Source organism: Talpa occidentalis, unplaced genomic scaffold (assembly GCF_014898055.3).
Source record: "Talpa occidentalis isolate TD23 unplaced genomic scaffold, MPIMG_talOcc4v2.1 talOcc4.7, whole genome shotgun sequence".
NCBI classification, from domain to species: domain Eukaryota; kingdom Metazoa; phylum Chordata; class Mammalia; order Eulipotyphla; family Talpidae; genus Talpa; species Talpa occidentalis.
Genome location: NW_023605083.1, coordinates 27,017,579 through 27,036,208, shown reverse-complemented (window position 1 = coordinate 27,036,208; position 18,630 = coordinate 27,017,579). Strand labels below are relative to the sequence as shown.

The 18,630-nt window shown below is 41.2% G+C and overlaps 1 protein-coding gene across 1 annotated transcript in view; it reads right to left on the bottom strand.

Annotated features, from left to right (window-relative positions):
* PGM5 (phosphoglucomutase 5) overlaps positions 1-15,647 on the bottom strand; it is a 163,357-nt gene extending 147,710 nt beyond the window's left edge. Inside the window, exon 1 of the mRNA XM_037495341.2 lies at positions 14,851-15,647. Coding sequence (XP_037351238.1) covers positions 14,851-15,111 — 261 coding nt within the window. The 5' untranslated portion in view covers positions 15,112-15,647. The remainder of the gene's footprint in view (positions 1-14,850) is intronic.
* Between the last annotated feature and the right edge of the window lie 2,983 nt (positions 15,648-18,630).

The following is an 18,630-nucleotide window of genomic DNA, read 5'->3' as shown; positions in this document are numbered from 1 at the left end:
ACAGAGTAATGGTCTAGAATTGAGAGCCCAGTAATAAACCTATACCTATATGCATAGTTAATTTACAACAAAGCAGCCAAGAATATACATTGGAGAAAGGAAAATCTCTTCAACAAAAGGTTTTGGGAAACTGGACAGCCACATGCTAAAGAATGAAACTAGTGACAAGCACTGGAAGCTAGCAAAGACAAGCAATGATCCTCCCCTAGAGTCTGTGTAGGGATTATGGCCCTGTTGACTTCTTGATTCTGGCTTCTGGCCTCCACAATTGTAAGAGAGTAAATTCCCATTGCTTTTAGTTAATGAGTTTATGGCAATTTGTTATAGAAACTAAAACAAAACCAGTAAATTAATACAAAACCTGTGTTAGTTTCCTGCGGCTACTGCAGCAAATTGCCATAACTTTGGGAGCTAAAAACAACAAAAATATATTCTCTCACAGTTCCAGGAGCTAGAAAACTGAAATGCAGGAAGGTCACACTCCCTGTGGGAGCTCCAGGGGAGAATCCGTCCCTGCCTTTTCAGTTTCAAGTGGCTGTCAGTATTCCTGAGCCTGTGGTTACCACTCCACACTCTGCTTCTGTCTTTGCTTCACCTTCTTCTCTGTGCCTGGTTTCTCTTGTTCTATTAATTCTCCCTCTACAATTAACCCAAGTGCCACTGAGGGAAAAAAAAAAAAAAACATGAATTTCAAAATCAAGAAGTTAGTCAAAAATTACAACCTCTGGAAGCCCTAGCATACATACAAAGAAAAAACACTAAACCCAAAGTTGAAAGACCCACATACCAGTCCTGACTCCACCCCTGACCTTTCACCTCAGGGCAGATCCCCTCATGTCCCTGAGGGGTGGTGTCTTCGTCTGTACAGCCAAGAAGCTACAGGCTTGTGAGATTCCTTAGGATGACATTACGTAAAGAAAAAGTCTATGGAATTAAACATGACATACATTATGCTATTGCCTTCCCCAAGTCCCATCTCCCATCCCCAACACTTAAAATTCATCTTTAGATGGCAGAGTATCCTTTAAACTACCATTTCACTTCCGGAGAAGTCCTAGAAATACCACCCTCCACCAATGTCATAGAAGTCTACCATGCAAGAGAAAGGTGGCCTACTTTCATAATTGGCTTTGGTTTTGTTTACAGTGCTGGAGCAGGCAACATCTGACTTATTCCTGAGTGAAGCCCAGACCGCAGCCTGAGGAGAGCCAAGACATGGCATTCTGCTGTTCCCTCCCTCGTCCTCCCAAAGGAGGCACTGCAGGAACTGCCTCTCCCACACCACCTGGCCTCGCTGTGGCTGGAGGTAGGGGAATCCCACTCATTAACGTGGGGGAGCCACTGAAGCTTCTCCAATTTCCACGTGGCGAGGGGATCAAGGTGGACCCTGGTCCACTATGACTCCACACGTAGGAGGCTCACAGATAGGGATCCCAGGAGGCACAGAAAGCCATCTGAACCTGTCAACTGGGCCCCAAAGTCCCATGGTGAGACACACTTTCCAGCATACATAGGTACTTAGCGAGCATGAACTTGTTTCCATCCCGTCATAACTTTTCAACTCTGTGGGAAGGGAGGACATAGAAGGGAGTCCTGTGCAGTTGCCACTATTTCCTCTGCTGGGGTTACAATGACCTCTCTGTGTGTGTCCTATCTTGATGCCATTCCCTTCGAGCCACCCTTAAGGCCTGCCTAACTTGTATCCACCCATGAAAGAGCATAGCAGGTGCTTAGGGACTCACTGTGCCCCCCTCCATACACCAGCGACCAGTGTCCTAAGAAAATTTTATTTCATAAAGCTTTCTCCCAGCGCTTCCCTCCCTTTCACCATGTGCTGTATACAACTAACTCTTTTAATGATTGTATTTCTGACAGTCCCTTTTTCAAAATGCTCACAACTACTCTTCTGAGTTAGGTTTGCTATGAACTCAGTTTCTGATTAGCTGAAATTAAAGTTCTAGAGAGCAGAAGTGTATAATTTAAACCCTCAGACTAGAATCTCAGAGTAGATGCAGAATTTTGAGTCCAAATGAGTTTCCTCATTAACTTAACACGAAAGAAAGCAGGATAGTTTTCATGTGTGAACTCTCTTAAACAAAACCTCTCCCTTTATGATTTCCTTTTAGCTCTTTTTTTTTTAAGTCATTTTAAAAAACAGTCCCAAAGGGAGAAAAGAAAAAGTAAGCATGACATTGCTCAGGATCCGGTATTCACTGTGTCATATCCCTGTAATTCCCAGAGTGAATTAGAGAGTGAAGAGAGCAATAAACAGAAACTTCCTTGATGGTTTGCAGAGAGAGGGTTTTGCAGGACCACACAGCCACCGCCATGTCCATCTATGAAGTGCATGGAAAGCCATATACACAACAATGCCTGTTTCCTCTCTTCTCAATTAAACAAAAAACTAAAAACATGACGGAGGGCTAAAGCCAAGCTGCCATGGATGGTGGGACTTCAGTCTTTCTGTCCCATCTGTCAGAGCGGAGTGCCGGCCCTCAAGCAGAGCTGCACATGAGTAAGCAAGAAATGGCTAAGTGGAATTTCAAGAAATAACAAACTCAAGACATGGATGTGTTTATCCAAACATCAAGGGACTTCTCCATTTTCACATGGATAATTGTGGAGTTATATGCTTTTTTACATGGAGACCAGATGGGAGCAACCCAGCTCATCTTCAGCTTCCTGTCCCTCCTGGAAATCTTTATACACACACTCAGAGTTGAAAGGAGACATGAGCATCCATTATGATTTCATATTCAATTCCAAATATCTGGACAAGTGCAAAAAAATCACCAGCATCTAGAGTATGGTCCAAGTTCTGGTCCTTGGTTAGTTCACTAATTCTCAAGATTTCATTGAGGAGATCAGGTAATCTTTGTCTTAGGGGCAGAATGGGGGTGGTGAAATTGGAACTCGTGTCCCTATTGGAAATTGGATAATTCAGTGGTTGGAAAATGCTGAAATCTTTACCTTAAGGTATAGATAGGGCTCAGCTGAGGTGAACAACCCAACTGGAATTCAAGATAAGACCCACTGGATCTAGCTGGGTCAGGAAGGCAGAATCGACAGCCCTGAGATAATCTGAGGTACGGGCATCCGAAAAGGAAAGCATGCAAAAACTGACTTTACCATCTACTGGCTGTAGGACTAAGCAAGATCCCAAAGACCCCCATATCTCTATTTTATTATCTAAAAGATCCAAATGAGCACATGATGGGGGTGAAAGGAAGTAACAGCCAAGCTCCAGTTCAGTGTCTGATACCCAATAAATTCCCAATACCTTTCAATCACCTTTCTTGCTCATGTCATTTCTCATTTATAAATTATGAATTTCTTCACTCATAGCATTTGAATAAGTTTGGTGTTGACATATATTAACCTGGAGGCTTTTTCTAGTTATCAATACATAGATAAAGGAATACAGACATATGCTTTTTTGAACATTTAGGAAGTACACACAAACAAGAAGTAAACAAAAGTCATCTATAAGCCTAAAAATAACCACTGTCAACATTCCCCTGTATATACCCTTTGTCTATGTGTCTTGTTTCCTCTCTCTCTCTCTCTATCTCTCTCCCTCTCTCTCACTCAGAAAGATAGAGGCATATCATCGAATATTCTTCTAAACTTGACTTTAGTGGCTCTATAGTCTTCCATTATTTCAATGCTCCTTCATTTACCAACCAATATAAAAGTGTCTTTTCGGGCATCCCTGGTGGCACAAGGGGTTAAGAAACAACCTATGAGGCTGTCCACAGCCACTGCAGCACGAGTTCGATCCCCAGTTGGCCAGGGAGCAACCCACATGGCACAGCAGACCTTTCCCGTCTCGCCCGCTGCTCCCCTCAGCAGTGTACTTTGGTCAATCTGCCTGTTTTTCTGCTCCCCATTCTGTCTCTGGTGAATCCTCTCACCCGCCCCCCCACACACACACCTCTGGCCTGTATCCCATCTATTGTATGCATAAATAAATAAATTTTGGGGGGGGGGGAAATGTTCTTTTCCCTAAAATTCTTATATGTGAAACAAAAAGTGAAGGTTAAACCCATCTTGTAGGATAAATTAAACTGAGAGTAGTTGCCCATAAACAATTAGACAAATGAGTTGTAACAAGCCTGAATGACCACAGTGTCTTCTTTCTTCTTTAACCATTAAAACTTCACTAAGCAGCTGCCCAAGTCCATGGTAAGGGGTGACAGGTGCCTATATCCTGTCCTAACCTGGATCTCCCTCCCATGACCGCATCTATGCCTTTGACTTGCAATGTCCACAGATATGCCCCATGCTGACCTGCCCACTTACCCATATTGATTAAGCTTGCTGCAGAAGCTGTCCTTGATGGTTAGATTCCTAACAAATATAAGATTTATGCTGCTTAGATTTCTTACTATTGGCCCATCCAACTCCAGCAAAAGTTCTATTTGTTTTCATAGAAACAGTGGTCATTTGGGAACATGTAGTCCTCTCTTGTAGCTCTATGACAGTCTTCAAATGTTTCTGACATCTGACTCTGTTCTACCCTCTTCTTGAATACATCCAGGGAAGAAGGTGTATCTTTGGAGGAGGGGTGTCCTGTGAGTATGTGCACATACATGTGCTGCTTGATCAACTATCTACATGCAGAAGAACACTTTCTATTCAGCACCTTTATAGGGACACAGAAATGACATATATATAGCAAAAAGGTCATCATTATAAATAGATGATCTATAGGTTTTCAGAAAAGTCATGACCCATTTTTTCTGTTTTTCCAAGCAAAAATGTGTCATGACTTTTCAGACAACCCAATATATTATAATATACATACATGTGTGTATAAACATGTAAATATACATATAAAAATACTTCAATTTTTCTTCATCACTATGTTTGTTCTCTGACTAGAGTTGTCACATCCATTAAGATATATCTATGTAGATCTTTCATTAAATTTGGCTGGTTGGGAAATAACTACTGTACATTTTTTACCTACCCTTTTTACTATGTTCCAGTGAACTAAAGACCCCGGCAATCAAAGGCTTACAACTCAGCAAGATTAAACAATTTACTGTTATTTATGAGAGCAAAGCTGTATCTTCTGTATTATATTCCACATTAGCATCTGTCACTTTACATTTGGAAGATCCTGTATAAAAAAAGATTATGCCTACTAACCAAACATTCGGCAGGGCTGCAGGAACAGGCACCCTGACAAACATCCTGACAAAATACTTTAAAGCATCGCTAGCGCCTGCAGCTGTGCATATGCAGACAACTCAGCAGATTAGCATGGAGTCTCTTAGCCTCTGCCTTGTGTGTTCCTCTTAGTAATCTCACACATGCTCCAGTCCATTAGGCTTGAAAATCCTCATGAAATGAGCAGATTAAGATCTGGCCTCAGGAGGGGGTAACAGGAGGTGGGGCTGGCGCATTCTGCTGTTACCACAGCCTGAGCCTCAGAAAGGCTTAAGGTGAGAAAACATGGTATTGACTCAGCTAATTCCTAACAGGAAATAATGTACAGCCCTGACTAAAAAAAAAAAAAAAAATTTATTAAAGTCTATGCCAGAGCAGCTGCTGCTACCTCAAGTACCGTGGCAGGGTGTGTGTGTGTGTGTGTGTGTGTGTGTGTACACGAAGGGATCATACTTCAGCAGTCACCATCCAAGCCTTGCCCAGAAGCATTAAAGAATACCAAAAGTCAAAAAGAAATCTTTCCAAAGCAACTGTGATCACCACATCAATAGGCACCTTCTGAACAGGAAAGCTACTGAGACTCAAAAACATATTGTTCTTGCATTTTCCTTAAGAGGACAATAGTATGGCAATAAGTGTGCTTTATGAGTAAAACAAAGAATTGAAAAAAAAATCCATTACCACATTCAATCCTAAAAATGTGGAAGATGTGGAGGGCAAGTATTATTCATTTTCCTCTTTTTGTAAATGAAGAAGCAAGCCCCAGAAAGCTAGTTGTTGTCCTCATGTCATGTAATGAGTACCGTGATTCAAATCTGAGCATATCATTTTTTTTTAAATAATAAATTTTATTGTTATATTCCCCATACAATTGCAGCCCCCCCATTCTGACCCCAATCCCTCCCCTCCCGCCCCCGCCCCCCTAAAAGTGTCTCTGGTTCATAGTTTTTTGTTGATTTTGATTTTCACTTTCTTATAGTTATTCATTTTCCTGGTCCCTATTTAAGTTTTCTAGATTCCTGCTATGAGTGAGACCATCCGGTATTTTTCTTTTTCTTTTTGGCTTATTTCGCTGAGCATGATCCCTTCCAGCGCCATCCATGTTGCTGCAAATTGCATGTGTTTATCTTTTTTGAATGCTGAGTAATATTCCATGGTATATATGTACCACATCTTCTTGATCCAGTCATCTATTTTTGGGCATTTGGGTTGTTTCCAAAGCTTAGCTATTGTAAACAGTGCTGCTGTAAACATAGGGGTGCAGGTGCTCTTTGGAATTGATGTTTCTGTGTCTTTTGGGTAAATACCTAGGAGTGGAATTGCTGGATCATATGGAAGTTCTATGTTTAGTAGGTCCAGAAATCTCCACACAGCTTTCCATAGTGGTTGGACCAGTTTGCACTCCCACCAACAGTGCACAAGAGTTCCTTTTTCTCCACACCCTCGCCAACATTTGTTGTTGCTAGTTTTTTTAATATGTGCCATTCTCACTGGTGTGAGATGGTATCTCATGGTAGTTTTGATTTGCATTTCCCTGATGACAAGTGATGTTGAACATTTTTTCATATGCCTGTTGGCCATTTGCATTTCCTCTTCAGAGAAGTTTCTTTTTAGCTCTTCTGCCCATTTTTTGACTGGATTATTTTCTTTGTTGTTGTTGAGTCTCATCAGCTCTTTGCAGATTTTTGTGATCAGTCCTTTATCATTAGTGTTGGGTGCAAAAATGTTCTCCCAGTTGGTGGGGTTTCTCTTTGTTTTTGTTATTGTCTCTTTTGCTGTGCAGAAGCTCTTTAATTTGATGTAGTCCCAGCTGTTTATCTTTGCCTTCACTATCACTGCTTTGGGTGATGTGTCTGTAAAGATGTCTTTGATGTGCAAATCACGTAGTGTTTCGCCTATATTTCCTTCTATATATTTTATGGTTTCAGGTCTTATGTCTAGTTCTTTAATCCATTTTGAGTTGATTTTTGTGTATGGTGTGAGGTAGTGGTCAAGCTTCATTCTTTTGCATGTAGCGACCCAGATTTCCCAGCACCATTTATTGAACAAACTTTCTTTGCTCCAATGCATAGTCTTTTGAGCATATCATTTTTCCTTCATTATTCTTTACTGATATATTTTTATCTTGAAAGCAATCATATGTAAGATTACTTAATAAAGAGAAGTTCATGAAGTTATTCTTCTACTATATACATCACAATTATATCCAGTGTTATGTTGGAGTATGTTCTTTCAACTCTATTTTCTATGTCTTTATTATTACCCAAAAATATGATCATGCCACATTGTTTCAATTCTCTTAATAAACTATCCTTTACATCTTTCTCATGTCATCTATAGATTCACCTTTCTTTATGAATTTTCAAGCATCCATGATGTGGTTGTGTCAGGAATTATGCACTTGATTTCTACTGTTGAACATTTAGATTGTTTCGAAGATATGTTTTTTAGGGAAATGCTCAGTGAGTATTCTATCTAGCATGTAGTCAAATATTTGCACTAGTTTCTAGATTTTCTGAATTATGCTGGAAAATGTACAGGATAGACCCTTAGATTAAGGAATGCCTGGGTTATTGGGCAAGTACTGTATTAATTTAGAGATATCTGCCAAATTGCCTGGCCAAAAATATTTATCAGTGTAATGTATCAAAGGTGTATAAAAATGGGGTCTCCCTGGTGGCGCAGCAGTTGAGCACTGGGTTGCGAAGCACCCGCAGCCTCTGCAGTGCCGGTTGGATCCCTGGCTGCTCCCAGGCCACCAGAGGAGGGTCCCACATGGCGCGCAGACCTCTCCTGCCACCCGCTGCTCCCCTCAGCAGTGTACTTCGGTCCTTCTGCCTGCTCTGCTCCCCGCTCTGGCTCTGGTGAATTCTCTCACCCTCCCGCGCTTCTGACTGTACCTAGTGCTTGTATAAATAAATAAATAAATAAATCTTAAAAAAAAGTGTATAAAAATGACAATTTTCTAACATCAATACCAACTCAGTATATTTTTTCAAATTGAGGGGTTGTTTTCATGTATGTGGGTTTTAAAGAGATTGATCATTTTTAATGTGCTTGTTGTTATTGAATTTTGAATTATTTGAATTTACAAAAGTTTTTCATATATTGTAGATATTAACTATTTTATAAAACTCACCCTCCAATATTTTGTGCATTGTTTTATCAAATAGAAAAAAATCTGGTCCATTAAAACTCCCTAATAAAAACAAGATATGCCTGGTTAAATACATGACTCTTTTTAAAGGCAATAGTGAAATATTGTATTTGTACAAAATACTTATTAGTAGAAACTTTGAAAGAAAAACTTCTGCCTTTATGCCAAGAAAAAGAATTTGGGGATTGAATGTTCCTGAGATTTTTCTCTTCAAACAAACACAGACATTAGTCCAAAATTTGATCTCACTACAAATGTAAGAGATAAGAGATACTTAAAAACTTGGAAAATGTGGATTTTAACAAGTTCTATGTATATTCTAGATATCCTCTTGTTCATAACTAATGAGAGTCAAGTCAGGTGAAAGGGCCTAGAATTTTTTCTTTGGCCATGCAAGTATAAACAGTCAAGGCATACTGGCGAAACCAGGAGTGTTTGCAATTAACTGTCAAGGCTGTAGGCTAACAAAGGATATTGCAATCCTCACTTTCTACCTTCTATTTTAAAGCCCCTGAGAAATTTAGACCTTTTATTCTTCTTACTATTCCCAAATAATCCTATTCAAATTCTACTACAGTGTGTGTTCATGTTACTCTTGTCTAACAACCTAAAATATGAGGGTTATTGTGGGCGAAATCAATTCCTATGCTTAAATTCCTCAAAAATAGGTTCCAACTTTTATTCCTTAAGAACTGTACAGAAACTAGAAAACTTTAGAGTTAACAAAAGGCTCAAAGACAACAGATGTTTTTTAGAAAAATTTTAGAGCAAGGATCACACATCACATTGCTGATGTGTGTCTGTCTTTTCAATAAACATCATTATGCTTTATTACAAGATTTAATAAAGCAGCTCAGTTAAAAATGCCATCTGGGTCTCTGGACACATTAAACAAAGCTTAAAATAACCCATCCCAGCAACTGGGAGGGCCCAGCTGTTCTCAAAACCTCTCCCACTCTTTTTACTTCCCATAAAAAAAAAAAGTGAATGAAGGCTTGAAGCTGAAATTATCAAGAATGAACTGAACCAAACAGGGAGAGGGATAGAAACAAGGGCTCCCTAAAAACCACTATTACTCACATTATACCTTTCCCATTTCCACAATTCAGGAATGGTGATTTGGGAAAGGAAGCAAGATAAAGTTATACAAGGCTTTCAGGGTTTTCTAATGCATTACAAACCTGCCTTTCCTAACGTCTGGGCCATAGTAGCTCATTGCATTTACTATAGTGGACACCAGTAAAGAACACACAGCAATCACCACCCAGCTCTTATTCCCATCTAAAGATTAGATCTGCAGCCAATCAATCCCAGACTTCTAGGCTTACTGCAGGGAATAAACCTTACAGAGAGGTTTCTTACCTATCTTGTTACCTTCTCCCCCTCCTTACTTCCCACCACATCCATGTCCTACTCTGTTTTCTGTTCAAATCTATGTTCCCTGTCTTTGGGACAACACCAAAATCTGTTCCCAGATACTTGGAGTAAATGCCAGAGCAAGTGTAGTTTCATTCTCTGGAGCAATCACCTTTTCAGGGCTCACTGGAATTAAATACACGTCGTACAAGATCCATGCAGAAGCTACATGCTGCTGGTGTCCCTTGCGGACCCACCTTTCCTCATACCATTGTGCTTCCACTTTTATATCTAAAAGATTTTACAAAGCATCAGGGAATTTGAATTCTATAACTGCATAGTAGGCCATGATAGTTATTTTTATTATTGCTGATAATGGCGTGGTCAATACAGGGCATCATTAGTCAACCTACTTCCTTGCATTTTTTAATGTTGTAGGTATTACAAAATGTTTTCATATACAGGGCTTCATTTGACTCTCAGGATAATTCGGTGGTGCCGTCATATCCAATTTATACATGAGGAAACAAGTGGTTTTTAGGTATTTCAACTGGCTAAAGCATTTGCCCTGCGACTTGCATGACAGAGCTAGAAAAAGAAGGCGAGACTTCCAGCTGCTAATAAGTGCTTTTCCTACCATGCTTCATTGCCTCCTGGGCTAAAATGAAAAGAGGGTGTGTTTATCACATGAAGAAATCTGGTTTGAGTTTACCAAATATGTATTTGTAGTATTTGGTGGCCTGCCTATGTATTTAACCTATAATGATTTTGGTTATAACAGTCTAACTCCATTTTAAAAAATAAAATATTTTAAATGTTTCTTCTTTCTAGTAGCAAAACTACTACGATGTGTGGCCATTTAAACTTAAATTTTAATTAATTAAATAAATAAAATGTTCTTCAGTTGTGCAAGTGATATGTCTAGTGTTCAGCCCTCACAGGTGGTTGGTAGCTGGACAGTGCAGATTACACCACATCTCCACCAGCACAGAAAGCTCCACTAGACAGCACTGTTAGACAGTGTCCTCTCCAGAGAAAGACTTTAGAAAAAGTCAGAAACATCTTGAGGTAGATATAGTGTTATCATTTGCCCAATATTAGATAGTTTGGTACTACAAAAATATTAGAACAGAGAGGAGAAAGAGAGATGCTTTTATTTAGCTCCAGGTGGATCTACCCAGGAAAAGGCAAAGATAGGCTTGCAGCCATTGTGTTGCATTTGGACAATGAGAAAAAAAAAAAAAAAAAAATATATATATATATATATATATATATATGTAAAATTCTGCATTTCCTGAAGGAGCTATATTATAAGAAAACCAAATAGCTATATTATAAGAAAACCAAGTAGATATGAGGGAAAATGTCCACTTTATAGGAAAAAACACCAGCTAAAACATGTAGGTAAAATTAGGGAATTAGAACTTCATCATTTTGAAACTCCCAATGAAATAATCAGCTCAAGCAAGAAACAGTAATGAACACTAAAACAACTGAGTAAAGGCTGATAAGGAACTGCGTATTCACATAGCTCTGAGTTCACCCTGAGGGGGGCAATAAAGGAAGATACAGGCCATTCCCACCACAGCTCTCTAATCATCTTAGCATCATGAATGATGGGACAATCAGAGATGATGTTTTCCAATACAGTGCAACATGAATTTTCACCAGCACCTATAAAATATTATTGATAGAAAAAAAATGTTGATCTGGAATCTAATTAAGCCTTTAGAACTAATTTCTAGTTCACAAGACAGAACAAAAACAGGGAATAGGATGAAAAATTAAATGACACCATAAAGAAGTAATCAGAAAATTCCAGAAGCAGGGAGGGGACATTCTACAGAGCAACTGACTCAGTCTCTTCAACAAGGCAATTTCATGAAAAAAATAAAGAAGAAAGAGGGTTTGAGGTTAAAAGAGATATAAGATAACCAAATATAATGTGCATTCCTTGACTAGAAGGAACTAGCTATCACAAACCAGTTATAAAAGACATTTCATAATATCTGAGGAAATCTGAATGTGAATAAGAAATGATAAAGAAATGTTTTATTTTTCTTGGGATGATTATGATACTGTGACTATCAATGTTCAATTGAAAACTTTCTTTTTAGAGATCCATACTAAAGAATTTAGAGGTAAAATGTCATTTTCTTCACTATACTTTAAAATACTTCAGTCAAAAAATAAAGATGAAACAAATATAGAAAAAATGTTAACAACCTAGGGTATGGGCACATGGGTCTCATTAATCTTTGTCTCCCCTCTTCAGAAAGTTTGCAATTTTCATAATTTTATAATAAAAATATTTTATGTCCCAAATTGTACAGGTTTTGTCTGAGAATCTATTTAAGACATCATGAAATATTAAAACACAGGTAGTATAGTTTATCATTTGAGCAATTCCATAATCTGCTCTCCTCCAGAAATTATATAATCAAAGAGTACCTGCAACATTTTTACAGAGAATTGCTTTGTAAAATTAACTTCTTCAATGAAAATCAAGATTTTTTTGATAGAAAGAACGCAGCCCACCTAGACAGATATGTCAGTTCAAAGAGAACAAAAGCTATTTTGCTACTAGTTTTCTAGTCTGTTTATGAATACACAATAGGAAATCAAAAATGAACAAGGCACGTGGAATCAAAGTTCATCATTCCTGAGTATAACTCAGTAGACCAAGTCAGGAGGCAAATCATTCTCATCAATGTACTATCATTCAAGACCAATTGGCTCACAGTTATCTAGTCTCTTTAGACCAACTCTGTACTGGAAATAACCTGATTATTCACGTTGCTCTAGCAAAAACCTCTGGGAAGATAAGCAAAATGAGAAAAAAGATTAGTTAGAATTGGCTGTTTGAAATTTTTTCTGAAATATATCAGGTTTTTTAAAATCCACCATCCCTTTCACCCATGCTCACCCCTCTGAGCAGTAGCACTTTTGATTATTTAAAAGATGGTGCATCTATATGCATTTTAATTTGGCATTTTGTTCTCTATAACAACCGCTAAGTTAAAAATTGGACTCTATTTTAAGCATATATTAGCAGATGCTATCTTCTAAAGTAAACTCCATTCTCAAAGTTTATAAACTGTGTTTATCAGAGAAGACCCATTGAAGTAAGAGACTGAAGAGTCTTCATAGAAAAGTGAGCCAAGAAATAATAAGGCATAATAATAATCTGCCCGTGTGAATCAACACTGTAATAAATATTGGACAGGCTACGCTTCTCTCACTCACTAGAAAAATTAGCCCAGGAAGGGATATGAAAACTACTATAGATCTCCCAAGGCTCATTAGTTTCCATCATTCCTTGGGAACAGCTTTGTCAGACAAGAGTAGAAGACTATTTGTCAACCTCTCTCCAAATCCCTGATTTAAGCCATCTTTCACCAATCCCAAGTGAGGAGCCAGAGAGGAATGCAAGTCTTGCATCTCAAACAGCTTCATCTGCTGGGGCTGGGAATCACAATCCCAACACCCAAATCACCCCTGGGCTCTGTTTACCTTAACTGCTTTTGTCATTTGTTTTCAATTCCTCTTTTGCCCTTTCTGAAATGGAGAAGAAGGATTACAATAGAAAAAAAATGAAGCATGGGCAACCCTAAAGATTCTTTTAACAAGAAATCAGGCAATAAAAAGGAGAGCCTGGGGAAGGGGAAAGGGAATACAAATGCCAGAAAATTGTTTAGTTTCACTTTTTACAATGTGCATATTCATTTATACATCTGCAGAGATTTCACTTAAAGAACCGTTCTGGAGGGTGGGGAGGGGGTCTGACTGTATTAACAAGGCTGAAGTTACTTTTTAGATGCTTTCCACAAAGAATTCAGAGACTCCTCAAATTATGTACTCTCCTATAGAAGTCCCTGAGACACTGCTGGGTTTGAAAAAACAGACATTGGGATCTGGGAATATACCAAAGGTGCTTCTAGTTGTAGGATGATGAAGAAGGAGAGTAAAGAACCCATTCTGAGAATCCAGATTGCAAAAGAAGCCTGAAGAGATGGAGGGAGAGGGAGAGGAAATAAGGATGAAAACTGAAAGGGAGAAGAGGCATGAGGTGTTGTCAAACCTGAAAGGGCATCTTGGAGAGAAGCTGACAATTGCTTTGAAAAAGACATTGCCCATCTCACCTCAGACCTTCTAGAGAGATGCCTCCTGCAATTTGAGAGCCTAGGATATATAGTAACAGATTGATCCCCATCCCTACTTAATCAAATTAATCTTGAAATAATTCCACTGAGTTAAGGAACCAAAGATATTAAATACCTTCAGGATCCATACTTGCCAAACACATAAGGGATCAACAACCGGCCGTGTGTGTGTTCTGATACAACACTGTCTCACTTAAATTTGCCAGAGCCAAATTTGAAAATTGCAAATAAAACACAGGGGGGAAAAAAAGAAACAACTATGTTGGTAGCCTACAAAAGAAGTTTGTTGAGGGCCTCCCCAGTGGCGCAGCGGTTGAGCGCTGGGTTGCGAAGCTGCCCACGGCCTCTGCGGCGCCGGTTCGATCCCCGGCTGCTCCCCGGCCACCCAAGGAGGGTCCCGCCTGGCGCGCAGACCTCTCCTGCCGTCCGCTGCTCCCCTCAGCAGTGTACTTCGGTCCTTCTGCCTGCTCTGCTCCCCGCTCTGGCTCTGGTGAATTCTCTCACCCTCTCGCGCTTCTGACTCTACCCAGTGCATGTATAAACTAAACAAATAAATAAATAAAAACATGCCTCTATAAAAAAATAAATAAATCTTTAAAAAAAAAAAAGTCTGTTGAGAGGGAAGGTAATGAAAGCGATGGGAACAAATATTTTCAAAGAACTGGGTAAGAAACCCTTAACAAGGGGAAAAGCTAGCAGGTGCAGGGAGTATGGAAGAGTTGAAGGCTTACGCAGTAGGTTCAGGATGCCCCGAGAGCTCAAAGAAGGGCGGGGAAACCTTAAGGCCTTATGAACTGCGGGTCCTGACAGAGCTCTGGTGTCAGGGTGCGTCAGGGAGGCTGATGCCAGAGGGACGCTGGGACCTGGAGCAGACCTGGGGGAACAGCTGAGCAGGGGTGGGGATGGGGGGCCGGGAGTCGGGGGTCAGGAGGACAAGGGTGAGGAGAGGGGATGGTGGTGGCCGCAAAGTAGGAGGCGAGGAGCCGCCGGGTCACTCACCCCGTTGGCCGCGGCCATCTGCACCACGATCTCCGTGGCGGTCCTGCTGAAGTACCTGCCGTCGCTGCCCACCACCATGGTGCAGCCCTGGCGGTCGCGCAGGTCGATGGATGACAGCACGCTCTGGATGAAGTTGGGCAGGTAGTTGCGCTGACCCTCGAAGAGGCCAGTGGGCCGCCGGAGCCCCCCGCCGCCTGCCGGCCGCTGGTCCTCATAGGGCGCTGTGGGCACCGTCAGCACCGGGATGGGGCTCCCCTCCATGGCGCCTCCTGGCCGGTCCTGCCGCGGCTCCCGGGAGCCGGAGGGAATCTGCAGCCTGCGGGGGGGCCCCCCCACCAGCCTGGCGTCGCGCCCGGACTCCGCCTCGAGCCAGAGCCCCCTCCCCAGCTGGCGTGCGCCCTGCGCCCTCCGGCGGCACGGACCGCGCCTTGCTTTCCGAGCGGCCCCTGGCTGCCTCGACCTTCCAAGAAAGTTTTCTCCCGCCCAACTTTCTCTCCAGCGGGATTGCCCGAGGTGCCCGCAGTTTCTTACCCCAGCTGGATTCGCTTTCGGGGTGGCCCAAAAGCCCGTTCCCAGTGCCAGCTACCCCAAGCCCGGCAACGCCTTCCGGCGTGACTGGTGCAAGCCTTCCCGGGAGATCACTTCGCGCTCAGGCACACCCTCTGCTAGAGCCTGGGGTGGGGAGAGCTTCAGGAGGCTTGGGGTCCTCTCCCCTCTTACCCACAACCCTCTCTCCCTATCTCCCTGGTAGTGAGCAGTTTACTCACACAAGTTTCTCTTTTGAACAAGGACAAGGGAGGGAGTTAAGAGGGGGCTGAAACCTTTTGCCATCAGTGAACAGCCCCAGCCAAAAATAACCCTGGAAAGGCAAGTTGAGAATTGTTATCTTCTGCCAGCGCTGAAATTGGAGGCTGGGCGCTTGTGTGTGTGCATGTGTGCGTGTGTGTGTGTGTACACCCCACTACTAACATTTGTTGCAGGGACTCACATACTGTCAGGTCCTTCAATCCAGTGGGACCCACCCAGCCATCCACTTGCCCAGACTCTCTCAAGGCATACACTTTTCCCGTATGGAAACTTTTTTTTTTTTTTTTTTTTTTTTGCTTGTTTGTTGTGGTGGTTGCAACAGCAGCAACACAGTCACATATTTCTTTATTCTTCTTGCCCTTCTCACTCTCCCTAGCCCGGTTCATACTTAGAAACAGCCTTGCCCCACAATGTTTTTATCCACTCGGCTGAGCTATTAGCAGATTAGTTACCTTCAATAGGAGGAGGGTAAAGCCCTTGTAACAGCCTACCAAGAATGAATGGACCACCTTTAATTACACAAGGACTGGGTACTAGAACTGTACTAGATCCTTCAAGTGCATCCTCTCATTCTGGTGGGACTGGTGATGTTCTGCCTTCTCTCCATAAAGTCTGCCCAAAGTCCAAACCAAGAAGTAGACTATAGAAAATAGGAGTGAGAAAAGAACAGACTAAAAATGTAAAACCCAGAGGGAACAAAATAATTTTTGTTTCTATCTGCTTTCACCCTAAACCATTTTTTATACCCACTAAGAGTGCAGTCTCACAATCTCCTGCTGCTTCTCCTCTCCCCCATACTATCCACTAAGATTGACTTGCTGCAGGGTTATAATATGTTTGGCCATAATAACATGACAGTGAGGAATAGCTCATTCTTCGATGCTGTTTTGCATTTGATAAGATTTGCCCCTGTTTTCTCTTTAAAGGCTCAAAACAACCAAAATAGCTAGGAAATGGGAGTCCCATCACTCCCATTTTACAGGTTAAAAAAAAAGAGAGACTTTCAGCGAGGTTAAGGAAGTGGCCAAAATAGCACATACAGCCAGTTAAATTCCTGTATTGTCCCCTCCCCTTTTATTGACATCATTGAATTGTGATGAGGCAACCACTGATGCCATTAACCAGGGGGGGTCTATCCTTGGCCTCCAAGAGCTCATTTCCCTGTTAAGTTCCTAACTTATTGGTGGGTTTGGGAGACTTGGCTTAGCACTAATGGAACCTCAACACTAAAGATTTGTACACATCTTTATGTTGTGGAGGTTATGTGTTCTAGTGGCATCTCATTTTGCAAGAAAAAAAGTGTATCATTCCCAGAATGAGAGAGTGATAGGTTTTCTACCACAATAAAGAAAAGAACATAGCCCTTACACCTCAGAAGTGACCAGAAGTCCTCTGGCCTCTACCTCTCAATTTCCAGTACCTGACCCTTCTCCTTCTCAACATCACCATCATTCTCTCCCACCACAGCCTAGCTAGCTCCTTCCACAGGGACAAAGCACTCACAGCTCAGACTAGATTTCACAGTCCCACCAGCTAAGAGGAAGGTATCTTCCCTTGGTGCTAATCCCAAAGTTCCCAAATACTAATTAGCCCAGCTTGAGGCAATAAGCCCAGCCACAAAGCCAGAACCCCACCATGAAAGGAATAACAGTTGCTCCAAATTACTGGGGTGCTGTTCCCCAAAGTAAAAAGGTAGGAGGCCAAACCATTAACTATCTACCACATAGTTGATACTTATTGATCAAGTCTTTGAAAATTATGTTTCCTTCCTTGAATTCATATGGCCCCTTATATCACTCATCAGGAGTATATCACATGCTGCTACCGCTTCCTGAGCGTGTTGTCTCTCCTCTGACTGTAGGTGATCTTAGAATAATTCCTTAACCTTTCCTAACCTCAGTCCTCACTTAAATAGGGATTATTATAACACCTATCTCATAAATTGTTGGGAGGATTAAAATACATAGTACAGTACCAACGGATAGAAAGGCATTCAATAAATGTTACTATTCAGATTATTGCCATCCCTACCCTATTTCTCATCATTATTATTCTCCTGTAAAACAGAAATTTAAACAGTTTAAATCTTTGATCACCACTGTATCTGAAGAATCCTGGGGCAAGATGTATGGAGTAATTTGTTCTTGAAACATACAAAAGGTTTATGAGCTAAAGAAATCTCTTCAAAAGCTGCCCCCAAATTTGTCAAGTTAATTCCAACAAATTTGTCATGGAGCTAAAGAATGGAACCTGAGCAGGCCCCACAGACAAGAGATGCTTTGCCATAATTGCTCTCTGGTAAAATGAGAAGGTAGGATTAGATGGGTGTTTCCCAAAGGGTTTTCCTCAGAACATGAATACCTTGCAAATGTTACACAAAGCAAAAATTTCAAGGCCAAGCAACTTTTAAAAGTCCTGTGTGCTCTGTCCTATTCTTGGAGCTTCACAGTGAGTATTTCCATATTAAAAACTCCAGGAAGTCCTGCAGAAAAGATGTCAATCCAACTTTTTTTTTTTTTTTTTTTTTTGAGTTGGTTCTTTGCAACCTAAACTCACAGGACCTGTCTGTTTAGGGAAAAGAATCACACTAGCTTTGTGGCAATAGCTGGTGACAGTTTCTCTCCCTTGTCTGTCCTCAGTGGGCTAGTTCTGGGATAAATGTATTTTCCTGATTCTAAGGGGCTGGTTACCATGTCATGCTAAGCTCCAAGCTTCTCTGCAAAGTGGTTCCTAATGAAGGGAGCTCTGTTCCCCCAGAGATGCCTTTCAGCCTGCTCTGAGTCTCCAGGGAAAGGCATCTCACTGAGAATTCTTGGCATGAAATAGGAGCAACTGATACATCCGTCCCTCCCCTTGGGACTTCTTTGCTCTCAAAAAGGTGCCAACCACCATCTTCATGTAGTGAATACACTAGCTGACTCAGATAGCATTTCTCAAAAAAGAATTTGGTATAAAAAAGCAATAAAACACTTC